This window comes from Bemisia tabaci, chromosome 5 (genome assembly GCF_918797505.1).
Source record: "Bemisia tabaci chromosome 5, PGI_BMITA_v3".
Lineage (NCBI taxonomy): Eukaryota > Metazoa > Arthropoda > Insecta > Hemiptera > Aleyrodidae > Bemisia > Bemisia tabaci.
Genome location: NC_092797.1, coordinates 37,167,135 through 37,181,959, shown reverse-complemented (window position 1 = coordinate 37,181,959; position 14,825 = coordinate 37,167,135). Strand labels below are relative to the sequence as shown.

General features: G+C 35.9%; 1 protein-coding gene across 4 annotated transcripts in view; it reads right to left on the bottom strand.

Annotated features, from left to right (window-relative positions):
- The window catches only part of cic (Putative transcription factor capicua), a 44,884-nt gene that overhangs the window by 7,679 nt on the left and 22,380 nt on the right, over positions 1-14,825 (bottom strand). For all 4 annotated transcript variants that reach the window (XM_019056766.2, XM_019056769.2, XM_072300656.1 and 1 more), the window contains 7 exons: positions 7,585-7,732; positions 5,889-6,873; positions 5,132-5,252; positions 4,049-4,419; positions 3,057-3,314; positions 2,511-2,631; positions 1,964-2,121 (listed from right to left, as the gene is read on the bottom strand). In XM_019056766.2, coding sequence (XP_018912311.2) covers positions 1,964-2,121; positions 2,511-2,631; positions 3,057-3,314; positions 4,049-4,419; positions 5,132-5,252; positions 5,889-6,873; positions 7,585-7,732 — 2,162 coding nt within the window. The remainder of the gene's footprint in view (positions 1-1,963; positions 2,122-2,510; positions 2,632-3,056; positions 3,315-4,048; positions 4,420-5,131; positions 5,253-5,888; positions 6,874-7,584; positions 7,733-14,825) is intronic.

Sequence of the window (14,825 nt, the reverse complement as noted above, 5' to 3'; positions counted from 1 at the left end):
GAAGTTCACTATTGCAAATCATGGTTTACAACAAAAACTATTGAGAAAATTTTTGAGTCCTGATTTGAAGAGTGGCACCAGTGAAATTTAATAATTTTCTGATACAACCCCACTTTAGAACAATGTGTGTAATATATTATCACACAACTCAAATACTTGTACAGTGGAATCTTGATATATAAGTCAGATTCCTGAGAGATAAAATTATTCCTCTGATTCTATCAAGTGTCTCATACAGGGTGTACCAAAAGTCCGTCCCACCCCTGTTAACTTTTGAACGAATTGAGCTAGGGTAATGAAACTTTGGGAATGTTCCTATCTCAAAGGGGACCATCTTTTGGGGGGGTCAAAATTTTGGTCCCCCCTCAGGGGGGGCACGGGGGGCCCCCAACTTTTTTTTTTCAAATGGCAACCCCTATCTTGTGATACATCATTCGAAAGAGCATAAAAAACTAAGAATTTTGGCGCAAACCGCAAATCAATATCTTAATTTTTGACCGAGTTATGATAGGTCAAAGGTCAAATTTGACCTATTTTCAAAAAATCATAACTCCGGTTCAAATTATCGTAAAGAAAAAAATAAAACGGTAAAATTTACCAAATTGTGTCCGCTTTTAAGTAAAAATTGCAGAAATCACTTTGCTGTAATTTTCAGGGGGGGCTCGGACCCCCAAATACGTCAAATCAAAGGTCATTCAAATTTCCCGCGAAAAAAGGAGATTTCCCCTAGATTTGCCTCCACATTATCTCAGTAAGGTCAAAATTAGTTCAACATTACGTTGGCAAGTCCCCAAATTTCGGGAAAAGTTAAAAAAAAAACGAAATTTAAGGTGATTAAATTTGACCGTTTAAATTTCGTTTTTTTTTAACTTTTCCCGAAATTTAGGGACCTGCCAACGTAATTTTGAACTAATTTTGACCTTACTGAGATAATGTGGAGGCAAATCTAGGGGAAATTGCCTTTTTTCGCGGGAAAATTGAATGACCTTTGAATTGACGTATTTGGGGGTCCGAGCCTCCCTTTAAAATTACAGCGAAGTGATTTCTGCAATTTTTACTTAAAAGCGGACACAATTTGGTAAATTTTCCCGTTTTATTTTTTTCTTTACGACAATTTGAACCGGAGTTATGATTTTTTGAAAATAGGTCAAATTTGACCTTTGACCTATCATAACTCGGTCAAAAATTAAGATATTGATCTGCGGTTTGCGCCAAAATTCTTAGTTTTTTATGCTCTTTCGAATGATGTATCACAAGATAGGGGTTGCCATTTGAAAAAAAAAAGTTGGGGGCCCCCCGTGCCCCCCCTGAGGGGGGACCAAAATTTAGACCCCCCAAAAGATGGTCCCCTTTGAGATAGGAACATTCCCAAAGTTTCATTACCCTAGCTCAATTCGTTCAAAAGTTAGCAGGGGTGGGACGGACTTTTGGTACACCCTGTATACAAAGGGAATTTTGGCAAGTTTTTTATTGCCGATTAATGGAGAAAAACCGCAAGACTTGGTCACCCTGGACTTTCTCGAAATTTAGCTTCCCTCACTTGTGTACCATTTATACCGTCCTCTGTCAGGGGCAACGTTGGCCTTCATCTTAAATTAAAATCTGAGTTCCTATTAGCAATAGGAGTCGTCTTCAATTGCTTTTACTAGCTAGCTCTTCCCACTTTTGCACTATTTTGCTTGTCCGTTCTGTTTTTATTTACTTATTTGCTAGTTGATTCAGATTCAAACAGTCATACATCTTATTTTCTCCCACCCATTTCCTTTCTAATTTTTTTTTTTTTTTTTTACTTTATATCTGCTTATGGCGATTCATTATTGTGATACTGTTACTTGATAATTAAAAGTTTTGAGAGACCCATAAAGTCTGAGAATATATTAAAATATAATTATAGTGGTATTACAAAAAAATAGAAGGGAAAAAAATGACTTCTATCAAAGAATGTTGTTTCTTGTACACCTACCAGAAAGACAAGGCGTTAACTGCTGCTTTTTCCTTAAATTCTGATTAAAAACTCGCGGACTAGAAGACACAGAAATGGCACTTGGAGACTGACAATCTTCAGGTTTGAATTCAGGTAACGACGAAAATTTCTTTTCAAAATTAACACGTTCGAGGACTCTGAAAATAAAAAGATCAAAGAGATTAGCATACTACCAGGAAGAAATATAAACTACTTGTGTTGTACAATGCACAAAAACACTGGCAGACTCCATTGAAACCAGATAAATTTCTTGGGAGAAGACCGTCTTTGAGAGAGAAACAGGATATTTTCTTGAGACAAGGGTTTCTTTCAGTTAACTATGAGGTACTACATTATGCAAGTGCCAGGTAAAAGACAGAAAAAAAAACGAAGAAATGATAAACCGATAATTATTGAATACTTCTAAATGTTCTTTTCTTTAACAATAAGGTATTCAATACTAGTTTTTAAAACAGTTAGAACTTATTTGTTGATTTCTTAAATTTTGAAATAAGATACTTCAGAAATTTTAACGTTTGTTTTGTACCTGTCACGTCCGTCCTCTGTGTTTTTCTTGAAGAAACTACGTTTCGTTGATGGAGACGAAACAACTCCGGATTCTTGGTCGTCCATACTTTGCTGGTTTTCAGACGACGAAGACATCATGGCTGAAAAAGAAAAAAGAAAATATAACAATGACAAGCTTGGCAGCTTTGAAACTTAAACTTATCATTGATCAGAGCATTAGCAGGGCTGGAATTAGATTGTAACATGCCTATTTGACCTCAGATTAGCTCTTTACAGGCTGAAATTTCATTAACTATTCAGGTGGTTACGACTTGTTGCTTATTAAAGGTGTTGTTTTGTACTGGTTTACTGGAAAATTCGTCCTGTTTTCTTATACCTTCTTTTCCTAACTACTATATCAATTGATCTTGGAATTTTTCAGTCCGTCCAACGTGTTTAGCATGATCCGAAGACAACCCTCCACATGTCTCTCTCCTTATTCTGTCAAATGTTTTAATTTAAAAATTGCAAATTCCTGTGAATGTTACTGATAAAGATGATTTGATGAAAGAAAAATTAAGTTTACCCATTGATTGTCGACGCTGTAGCGGCGCTTTGCCTAATTGAGCAGGGGTGGGAGCAAGAACGAAGGTCTCAAACTCTTCGGCATGGTCCCGTGTATTTGAGCTATTTGAGATTCCAGGACTGTCAGTTTTGTTCTGGTTAAAGAGTGCAAAGTGAGTGTACTGCGCATCTTTTTGACTAACTGACGGACTTGGATAGGAGAGATCACTGTCATTTTTATTTCGATCTGAGCTACCCGAGGACTGTTCACTGGACTTCTCTGTAACATCGCAAGAAATACACATGCACAAATTAATGGAAATAAAAATTTTTATTTTAAAGGATTTATTTTAGTTATTCCAATTATACATTTTCGAAATCTATGAGAAATTAAAATTGCTTCAAACGATTAGTGTTAAGAGAAAAATATAGTTTAATTGTGATAAAACAATCACACTAAAACTTCCTAAATTCGGGGAATTTTAAGTACTTAAAAATTTCCCCAGAATTTGGTTCACTCAGGAACTTGAAAATTGTAAGAGAAAATCAAAACTTTTGAAAACAATTTAAAGGCTACAAACCAATTTATCCAAATTCAATTTCATAATTATTTTCTAATGTGAAGCAATTTCTTAATGGTATGATACCTAAAATGCATGGAACTTGGAAAAATTGACAATGTGGAAGTGTTTAAAAGTTTGTAACAATCATACCCATAAAAGTGGCCACTATTTTTTCACTCAATTTAGGGAACGTTCACAAATTTTACACCATTTTTGGACCCCCGTCCCCCTTGTAATGCTTTTGTGATGTAAGTCCCTATCCTTTAACTCGTAAAAACAAAATGGCATAACGCTCTCCCCGAGCCCCCTCCTACCCTGGACGTTAAACAATTTATGAACTAATTTATTGAAGAATGAAGTCATCAAAATATATTTGATACTTGAATGAAAAAACTTCCACTGCTATATTTTTTTTCATCAATTCACTCTCAAGTGGTGACGCGTAACTTACCAGAGCTAAAAATGGCACTAGGGGTATGTTTGTCAGACGACGACACGACATTAGAATTTTCTTGTCTTGATTGTACGAACTGACTCTGCAGTTGAAACTGCCGCTGCTTCTCTTGCTGCTGCTTTTGCTGCAATTGCTGTTGTAGTTGCTGCTGCTGGATCTGTTGTTGCTGTTGAATTTGCTGTTGTACTTGTTGCTGCTGGATTTGTTGTGCTTGCTGCTGTTGGATTTGTTGTTGCTGCTGCTGTTGTTGGATCTGTTGCTGTACTTGTTGTTGTTGTTGTTGTTGTTGTTGTTGCTGCTGCTGTTGTTGTTGCTCTTGTTCCAAATGCTGTTGTAACCATGACTTGGGTTCTTCTTGGTTGTTAGTTCTTCAGTAACAAAAACAAACGACAAAATATTATGCAATATTCATGAACGATGTGGATTTTATAATCATTCAGTCAAGTCATTCTTACTCATTCACTACACGGGAATTGCAGGAGCTGTGGTCACTTACAAGCCACGGCAAACTGAGACTTCTGCACAACAGTTAGCATTGCCTGAATAAACTACTTATTCCTTCCCTTAATACATCATTATCATTCCAGTACTGTCAGTTGGTGCTTTACGATGTAGTGACTCAAAAGGTTTAACAAGTCTACTTTACTGTGTTTGCATTTCTAACTTAAAAAAATTGACTTAGCAAAACACAAGATACAAGACTGTGAGCTGTCAAACGAAAAAAAAAATGAGAGAAAATTTAAAAAAAACCTTATTCACTTAGTTTGAAGAATTGAGCTCAAATCATTATGAACTTTTTTCAGCAAATGTTCGCAAGGACCTCCACAAGCATCAATTAGTCTACTTTCAAAGGCACTGATGAGTGAGGACAGCTACTCTGAAGCAATTGGCTAACCAAGTTTATCAAAGAGGGGATTGGAATTTTTGAAATCACTGACAAGGCGTTTCTTTTATTTCCTTTTCTTTCTTCTTGTGGTTGACAACATTTGGAGATGATTTTGACTGAAGAACTAAATTGATGGCATATTAAATTTTGGTGAAACGGTGAATGAATAAATAAAGGTTAAAAACGGTACTCACTGGTTAGAGAGAGAATTTGGTTTGCTAACGATCACAGTTGAGGCAGCTGAGAGAGCTTGAGAGGTTGCAACTAATTGCAATGGTGGTTTCACAGATACTTGTCTAACTCCTCCATCAGCAGCTGCAAACAGGATAATCATTTAACAATGAAGATTTAAAATTAGTGAGGAAAAAAAAGAGGAGACTTAATAGCAACTTCAGCAGTTTTAGCAGTAAAAATGGATTTTGAAACCAGAAAAACTAGGCGTTTCAATATTGACTATAGTACTGGTACTTCACAAAGCGTAGACTGGGAAAATGTGACCCTCCACAGGATGAAGGAAAGTAATAAATTGCTGGTAGCACAGCTTGGCAGTGCTTCGTGAACATTTAGACACCAAAAATTACAGATCAAGTAAGAGTCATGATGGCTTGAAATAAAAAATTAAAAAGTTAAAAGAATAATTTTGAGGAAAAGATGCTTGAAATTATAAGTTGTGAGCTGAAATCTATCCAAATAAAATACCAACTCATGCCCTACATTGGTTAGCAGGTTGCTAAAACACTTATACTTTATTCTACAGAATATTCGAGGATTTCTGTCAAACATTCAAATTTGGATTTTAAAATTCAACTTACTAAAAAATTCTGTGCTAAAAAAATTGCTACAATGCACTGACTGATTTAACTGGTTCTTGAGTTGATATAAGCGATTATTTTGTTTGTCGCTTCTGTAAAAGAAATCAAAATTTTAAGTGAAAGAAACAAGAGCACTTACTTGAGATCGGGATTTGAAAGCCGCCTTGATGTGGGAGATAAACATTCTGTACCCTCGTGCCAGGTGTGCTTAAAACATACTGAAGCGGCTCCGAATTTGCACCAGTTGTAGATGAATCGACTTCAACAATTTGGCTAGAGGGTTTCAGCAAAGTGACATACTGATCACTGAGCAGAAGGGTCAGCGGTTGGCTCTGATGTGTTGACGGACCGGAGGGTCGGACAGAAGTAGTCTGCAAAATTGGTAACGACTTATTCACTGACCCTTGGGATTGAACTATAAGAGACCCGCTAGTTGTAACGTTTTGATTTCCTGCACTTTTACCGATGATCTGTGGTTGTAAAATTGTTGTGCTACTCAAGACCTGTGCAGTCCGCACATTCGCTTGAGGCGCAAGCACAGTTTTCTGCAATGGCTGCTGACCGACAGTTGAGACATTCTGACTAGAAATGAATTTCATATTTGATAAACTCGGCGTAAAGTTTATCAGGGAATATTGACCTTGAGCAACCGGCTTGAGGTCTAGTTTTCTAGTAGTCATGACATTATTCACGAGCTGATCCGTGGTTGTAAGCTTCACTGCTGATGACGGAATGTAATGGTAAGATGCAAGCGGCTGAGATAACGTAGTTTTTACATTGAATATTTTATTGGTGGGGGGCGGGTTCTGCGCAACGGACACCGTCGTGGAATCGGACCACCGAGGAGAGTCTGTTGCAGCATCAGTTGTTGCCCAGGAGTTGGTGCTGACAGATGCGTTTGTGGTTATACTGGCAGGAGATGAGCTCCAGATAATGTTGGCGACTGTCGTTTTGTTTGGAGTCCAAGAGGATGAGGTAACAGCAGTGGATACAGCAGCAACAGTGACTACTGGTGACAACAAATTCGTGACAGACGTCCAAGAAGTTGTCACCGGTTCGGATGATCTATTCCCACTCCATACAGTGCTGGTAGTTTGCATTTGGATGGGTTCTGATTTTATAACCTGGAACAAGCAGAGCCATTAGTCTTAAAACAGATTCATATCGAGTAGGTAAATATGCATCAATGTGACTAGCCACCAGAAAGGAGACTTGGTTCATGGAGGCTTATTTTTGGCCAGTTGGGTCGAAAATTCAAGTTTTGGAGCTTCGGATACGCACCTCTTTCTAATGTCCTTTGGATCAGTTGTAAGCAATTTAGTTCAAATTCATTAAGATAGGGGGTGTAAAATATTGAGCCCCTAATAGGGCAGTTTCTAACTTTTACAAAGCTTGTTCTTCAAACTATACTTTTTGATAAATAAAATTCAAACCATCATAATGTTAGTTAGGTAAGATAATTGCATCCTTTTTGTCTGCTGAAATGTTCACTAAACAGGCTTCTATGCAACGGTGCTACTAACTCAATTTTGAGTTTTCTATTATTAAGGTACTTTTTCCCATGGGCAATCACAGATAAGCTGAAAAGGACTCTTCATTTTTTTAAACAAACTAAAATTAAACTTTAAAAAATCGGAGAAATTTTATATTTAGACCACGACACAACCAGACAAGTTATGATTTTTGAAGTTAGAATCTTTTACATCAAGATGTGTTGATATTATAAGAAGATATAAAGATATAAAGAATATTCAATTTTTAGGCTCACTTTGTCTCAGAAGGGAAATTCAACATTGTACTGCTCCAGACTAACTACATATTAACTGAGTACTTACTTTTGGAGAGGCAGGCATAGTTTTGAAAGCCCCGCCTGTAGGTTGAAAACCAGAAACACCAGTGGGGTTGACAGGTGAATGATAAGGGTAAGACAAAACCGCTACAGTCTCACCTGTGCTAGGTAAGCTATTCGATTCTGAGGCCAGCCTGTAACAAAGAACACGGAGCTGATTTTCCTTGTAATCGAAGGTTATATGTACAGCATGTGAGAGGAATATAGATAAAAGAAGTGAGATTTCTCTTCCATCAGTCCAGAGCAAGTTATCAGCATTAATGGTTCAAAAAGAAACTTTGAATTAGTATTAAATAGGTGCAAGCTCTTGTAGTGAATAAAAGCAACAGCATAAGTTTTCGAGAGAACCAAAAGTTTTTTAGGAAGGGTTAAGTGGGTTCAGGTGCATTGGCAGCAAGCTACATTGAGGGGAATGTGATTTAAGGAGGGGAAAAAAACAAAAAAACAAAAAACACCACTAATGTTAAAATTGTCAAAACAATCAGGACATCATGCGATTGACTCACAGACAAGGATAGGCAAAAGCCACACATGTAATTGAGCAACAGTAAGATAGGAACACATAGAGGCAATGCAATGGTGAATTTAAAAATAGCACGTCTTACTTAGTGGCATTGAAAGCTTCCAGCCACAATTTATTTTAAATGCAGGACAACCAAGGATTATCAACTCATAAAATTTTGCTTGATTTTTCTGTAACTATCTTTGAATATTGCTTAAAAACTCAGGCGAAGTTATTCCTTTATTTTCTTGTGAAAACAAGCTGATAGTTAATGACAACACACCACAATCGAGATGCATTTCTCTTTAGTTACATCAAATGAGTGTCTGCTTCCCAATTCCTAAGTCGGCTTTCAGTGAGAATCTATCGCAATTCTTGGCTCAAGTTCTTCAGACAATCAGTTTGATTTATTTATTTTGAACTATAATCGGTTTGTTGATATCCCTAAGAAAAGCTCTGACTACTGCTGTTTCAAAGAGCAGATACATCAGAAAAACTACTGCTGCTGAATGATACGGCAGGGGGTGGTAGGGACCCATCATCGAGAGGTAAAAGAACTATGCTGATTGGGTTCCACTAACAATGTTTAAATGATCAAATATTGAAAAAAAATTTGAGACTGTTCATCGTCAATAGATTTACCTTCACATGAAAGTTCACTAGAAAGTTTGAAATGAGCCATTTCAACAGTTTGTTTTTGTTAGATACAGAAGACCATCCAAAGGAAATGGGACCTTGCCTATTAACTTAAAAAAAGATGCACTATCCTATCACTTCATTAAAGAGTGCGTTTTGCTGATTTATGGATGGGTTTGAAGTTTGCAGTTCAAGAAACGTTGGAAAAAGCTATGCGGTGTTTAAAGCACCATGTTGTTAGTTCCTAATTATTGCGGTAGAATGAAATTCACGCCTTGTACTGACATGAGAAAGAACTAAACTGCTTACGACTTTATTTCTGGGGTACTGGAGAGCACCTTATACTAAAAATTCGTGCAGAATTTTTCGACATGACTTGACAAAAATCGCTTTTCTGTAGAATTTTTTTCTAGAAGCAAAGGTTCCTTTTCTTGTGGATAGTCCTAAATAACACCACACTGAAAATGGCATTAGCAAGAGGTGATTTTTGTCTTCATTTCCTTTAGCTGGCTGACAAATAAAATAATTCTTGATCAGTAAAAGCTGAGAGTGAAAGCTGCTTGTTGGGAGATTTAAATCTTTTATACTCTTAGTGGTTACTGAAAAACAAAATGAACGGTACTTTTCTCTTCAGTGCCACTTTTTCAATTTATTTTAAGCTTGGGGAAAATAAAATGGTTTTCAATTTTTAAATGTGACTACCACAAACCAGAAACTCAACCAACTAAATGCAGAGATGATGGGCTATACAAATATTCATCATAAAATATGCTTATCAACTGAACGTAACTGAAATAACCTGAGCCACCAATTGATGACTAGAAAAACTAAGTTCTGTCATGACTCTAAATCAACACTTTACAAAATCACCAATTTACAGACTAGATCAAGATATTACAGCAAGCTACATTTTCAATATTTGGATAATTCCTCTAGATTTATTTGGGAAAAGGTTACAACTAAACTACTATTTGAAGCACAGATTAGTCCAGCTCGCTAACAGCCGTGCGAGAGCTTGAGAAGTTTTGTGTGCACGCCAGTGACGGAAAAATCCACGGACGTTTGAAACTGGAAACCACTGCCGTTAAAACGGCATGTTTTTACAGGAAATATCATAAAGGTAGGGCCAGATATGATGGCACATACTTAGGGTTTTCAATTATTTGAAACAATTTGCACATGCGTGGAAATTCCTCTGATAAAATAACCTCAAAATTCTGGCAGAAGCCCAGAATTTTAAGCTAGAAGTCCTACTGAAGACCTCAGATGTTTTTGAATCACTTTAATTTGATTTTTTAAGGTTGATCCTCTGAAACCCTGAAGCTGCCACCGGCTTAAGACCAAAAATAAAAAAAAGAAAAGGGCTGAAATAAAGAATTGGTTTCCAGTTTAGAGCTTTCACTACCACCTTTTGAAATAATACTCCAGACAACATATCTGGCGTTACTGTGCTTATTAGGATCTCTCATTTGATTAAGAATTACTGTTATGAAGTAATGATAATAATTTAACACGGCTTAGTAATGAGATTCAAGGGGAAATTTCTCACATTTCACTTTAATTTTCTAATGTTGCCTCATCTGCAGTTGAGAGCTCCTGAAAGTAAACTCATGCTCTTTTAGTAGAGGTGAGATTGAATATTAGCGATCTGGACTAGTCTGTGTTTTGCAGCTGGCAACCGGTGAAAAAGCATTTTTTTAGATCTATATGAAATATCACGGTGAAAGCTAGTCTTTTTGGAGCAATTAAGACATCTTGAAAAGCACTTAACATTTTCTGTTTCTTCTTCAAGATACATATCTTTTCAGCGGTGCAGAGTTACTAACGGTGATGGACAAAGGGTTTGATAAAAAGAGTGGGGGAAAAAGAACTGATTTTTAGCAATTTTAATTAAATAAATGATGTTCCAGCTAACTTCCTGAAAATGAAAAGACAAATGGACACTCTGCAGCTCTAGGTGATAGCCATTATGTTATATCTCTTTGATTACGTGGGGTCTTTAGTGTGCTGTTTTTGATAAAAAATTATTTGAGAATAGATAAATTTCTTGCGAGAAATACAGATAAGTAAAGGTCTTTCCACAAGTAAAATGCCCCGAAAATCACGATAGGCGATCGAAATCTTGATAAAAAAAAGTCTGCAATCTACTCTTTAGCAAGCAATCATAGTAGTTTGTAACACGCTTTTCCAAATTTTTCACGTCTGCTGGCACTTTTTTTAGTCACCAGTTTGATCCAAAGTTTTTGGTCTAAGTAGACTTAGTGATAATCTGAAGATCTAACCGAAGAGAAAACATATACAAAGGCATATTTACAAGTTAGTTCACTGAGTTTGGTGTCCATGGTGTAAATTATATTTTGTAAACTTTGTAAATAGTGAGTCTTCATTCAATGCCTGATAATGCCTTCATTTGAAGGAAAACGTCTAGCTCTCAGCAAATCTTCTCTTTACCCTTTCCTCGAGGGAGAAGGGAATCGATACTTCCTCCTTCACATCACATCACAAAATGGTAGACCCTTCAAAAAACAATATCGAGTACCGAGCAAGGTATATGAAAGCAACACAGTTCATGTTTGATCATCAAAATTTCATGAAGAAAGAGAGGATGCATTTGTATAGTTTGTGTTTAAAGTGACAGGTATCCATTTCCTGCAAGTATCAATGCTAATTATTAGCTCAATGATGGACTGCGGCTATTTCAGTCAAACCACTTATTGAATAAATTTCTGTGTTTAATTAGATGTAGATTTCTTGAGGAGCTACTTTTTTATACTGATTTTGAAAACAAAACAAATTAGAGCACAACGGGAGTTAAAAAGAGTCTGATCCCTGTAAATTGCTGGGAATTTGGATTTAATTTCAATGGTTGATTTGCCGAAATTTCCCCTGATAGAAATTTCAAGTTAGTCAATCGGTGTGAACTTTGAACACAAATTCTTCGCTCCTCAGTAAAATGTTGAACATTTCTAAAGGTTCTTCATCAAATTTTGATGAGAAACATAGCTCATGATGCTCTGATTCTTACCCTGCCTGGAGGACCGTCATATCTGAAATAGGTACGCAAACTGACTCAGTTAGGGCAAAAGTGTCCATAGCTCATCTCTTTTCCTACATATGGAAAGATGAGAAAATTGAAGAACAATCAAACTTTTGATGGACTTGGAGACATGTACAAAATTTAAAGACCTGAGGGTGAGAAATGAATGCAAAAGAGAGAGAGGCAGAAATGGGCGATTTTCATCAAAGGAACCATTAATGTGAGGAAACGGCAGAAGATGACATCATCAAACCTGATTAAGATAAATTGAGGCAAAAAAGAATAGACCTTTTATGGAGGAAGACGGACAAACAATGTTAAATAAGAACAGAGATGGAAAGACAAGCGAGACACTAGAGCGTCTGGTTTTTAAGAAAAACCACCAAGAGGGTCGATGGCCGAGGAATCAGAAGTTGCTTTGATAAAACTGTCATAATAAAGGGAATGAGGGAAGTTGGAGAAAGAATTTGAGGATACACACAGGAATAAGACGCATGGACACCATTGCTCAAAACATCATTCATTAAAAATATCAAACTTTACAATACAATATACAGTGCAACGACATGCAAATCTAGATGTATGCTTGATTAATTGAACGGAATTAGGGAGGGGATGAGCGTGAATAGACCGACATTAACCAAAGCACCCCAGAAAACACCATTGAAGTACATACGTAAAACCGACTTAAGGGTTATTCATCGCAAAACTGCTTGTAGTAATTAATTTACCTTAGATATGATGATGTCGACTTCTCATATACTTGCCGTAGGACTTTCAATGAAATTAAAAATATTGAAAAGAAAATTTCTCAAGATTCAGATTCTGATTAAGGGGAATCGAAGAAGAATTCAAATAAAAAATTTACGAGAAAGTAAAGTAAATTGTGAAGTAGCGCAAGAGAGAATTTTTGCCGAATACTTCAGAAAAGTTTCATAAAAACTGAGCTTAAAATTAAGTAAGTTTTCAAAAATAAGAGAGATATACTAAAAAAATTAGCAAGATTGATTTACGCTCAAGTCAATTAATTGGTTCCAAAGATGTAAAATCGAAAAGTTTGCATTAGAAAATATTGTTTAAAAATTTAAGTAATTGAAAAAAGTTACACTATGCAGGCTCTGGGCCTTACAAAATTAAAAAAATCTTTGAGAATTATGGAAAATTCTGAGTATTTTTCTTAGTGAGGTATCAAGCCAGTCCTTCCAATCTCATTCGATTGAGAGCTGATGGTTGAAACACACTCATCGCTGTTCTTCCGTTCTTCTGATACAGCGTGTTACCGGGAGTCGCAGTTTCACTTTAGGCACAAGGGATCCAGGTTGGGAATTTGCACATTTCTCACCAGAGATCAGGGTAAAAATTATCAAAATTCAAATTATGTCACCAGCACTTTCAAAAGTTTGAAAGCTCAGAAATGAGAATTTTTTCTTGAAAATAAGTTTTTGACACTTTGCTTAAATGCTACGAGACGAGTATTGCACTGCAACAATGGATTCAAACCGAAACTACTGACACGAATATAAAGTCGGGCGTTCTGTGCTTTGTTCATGTGCTTTAATCATTGAAATTCGTCACTCCACTTTACATGCGACAAATATATAGACAAGAATACGATTGAATTAATATTTTCACTATTATATACAAGTTTTTATTTCTTCGAGTCTTGATGGAAATCACTTGGGGTAAAACGCAATTCCACGAGATGAGAGGCTCCAAACAAAGGTTCTGTGAGGAGACTTCCTTCTTCAGTCTGCATTTAGAGGTTATTTTGTCATAAAATGATACTCAACAGAGGTCCAGTACAGAGTGTGAAAGTGATGGAGGTTGAGGAATTTTGTGTGCTAACGAAATTAATAAATTTCCAGAGCTTTGACTAAGTTAGATTTGAAATCTCACTTCTTTTTTTATCAAACAACTACATTCAAAGATATAGATAAAATATTGATAACGTAAAATGTAAAAATCGAAAATGAATTTCAAGAAGTTCGTATAAATTTTACTGTCACCATAGAGATTTTGGAAGTTAATGGAATGAAAGGTGCGTTAAAATTAAGACAGTTAAGTTTCTCTTTTCGAATGAGGAATTAACGTTAAGATCGAAAGGAAGAAAAATGTGTAAAACCAAAGGAAAATTAAATAGTTATTCTAAAGAGCAAGCTTTGTACTGTAATGTATTGTAAAGATAATATTTATTTGAGAAATTATTTAAGTTTAATTTTTCCTGTAAAAGAAAAATAAAATAATATAAATGATAATAGGCTGCCATTAGGATAAAAATGAAGGGTATGCTTTTAACAATCAAAACAAAGAGGGTTGTATGGAGGTTTATTTTGGGGGGGGGGGGGGAAATTTTTTTTTTTTGGCACCGGAAAAACCAAGATTTTTCTCTGATATTCAGGCTGTAGGGATCTAAAAAAAAATCAACTTTCAGGTGAGATCATGGTAAATTTGAGCCCCAACACTGACATAATTTATTTATGGTCTGTGAGCTTTTCAGTGAAAGCAGCAAGCCTTAACCTGGTTGGTGCCACTGAAAGTTGAATTTTTTCAACTTTTAACATGTGTGGCCTTTATACCGACAATCAAAGAATCAGAGTTTTCTTCGTGATAGAAAAGGGAAAAGAGTATCTGAGAAAATGTATTTCAATTGATAGTAAAAATCTTCAGTTACCAGTAGAAAAAACCCTGCACACCAAAAATTTCATGATAGTACAACGATAATTTATACGATTCATACTTATTTCATTCAAAAATCTACTTTCATAATAGAATGCCAGCCAATTTCTGCTCTTATTAAAAATACTTTTAAGGAGTAGAAAAAAAAATACGAAAAAAAAAAAAGAGAGGAAAGGCCACAATTCTACTTAAAACATATTCCACTGACCAACAATATTTAGGTCAGAGCTTAAATTTGTCAATAGAGAGGAGAAAATCAACAGTCAGAATTCTTCTGAAGAAATTCTAAAATGCAAGAACTAATAATAATGCTGGCTGAGTCAGAAAAGTTCTATTCAATTCAAAGAAAGGAGGCAGGTAATAGTAATAGACTTAA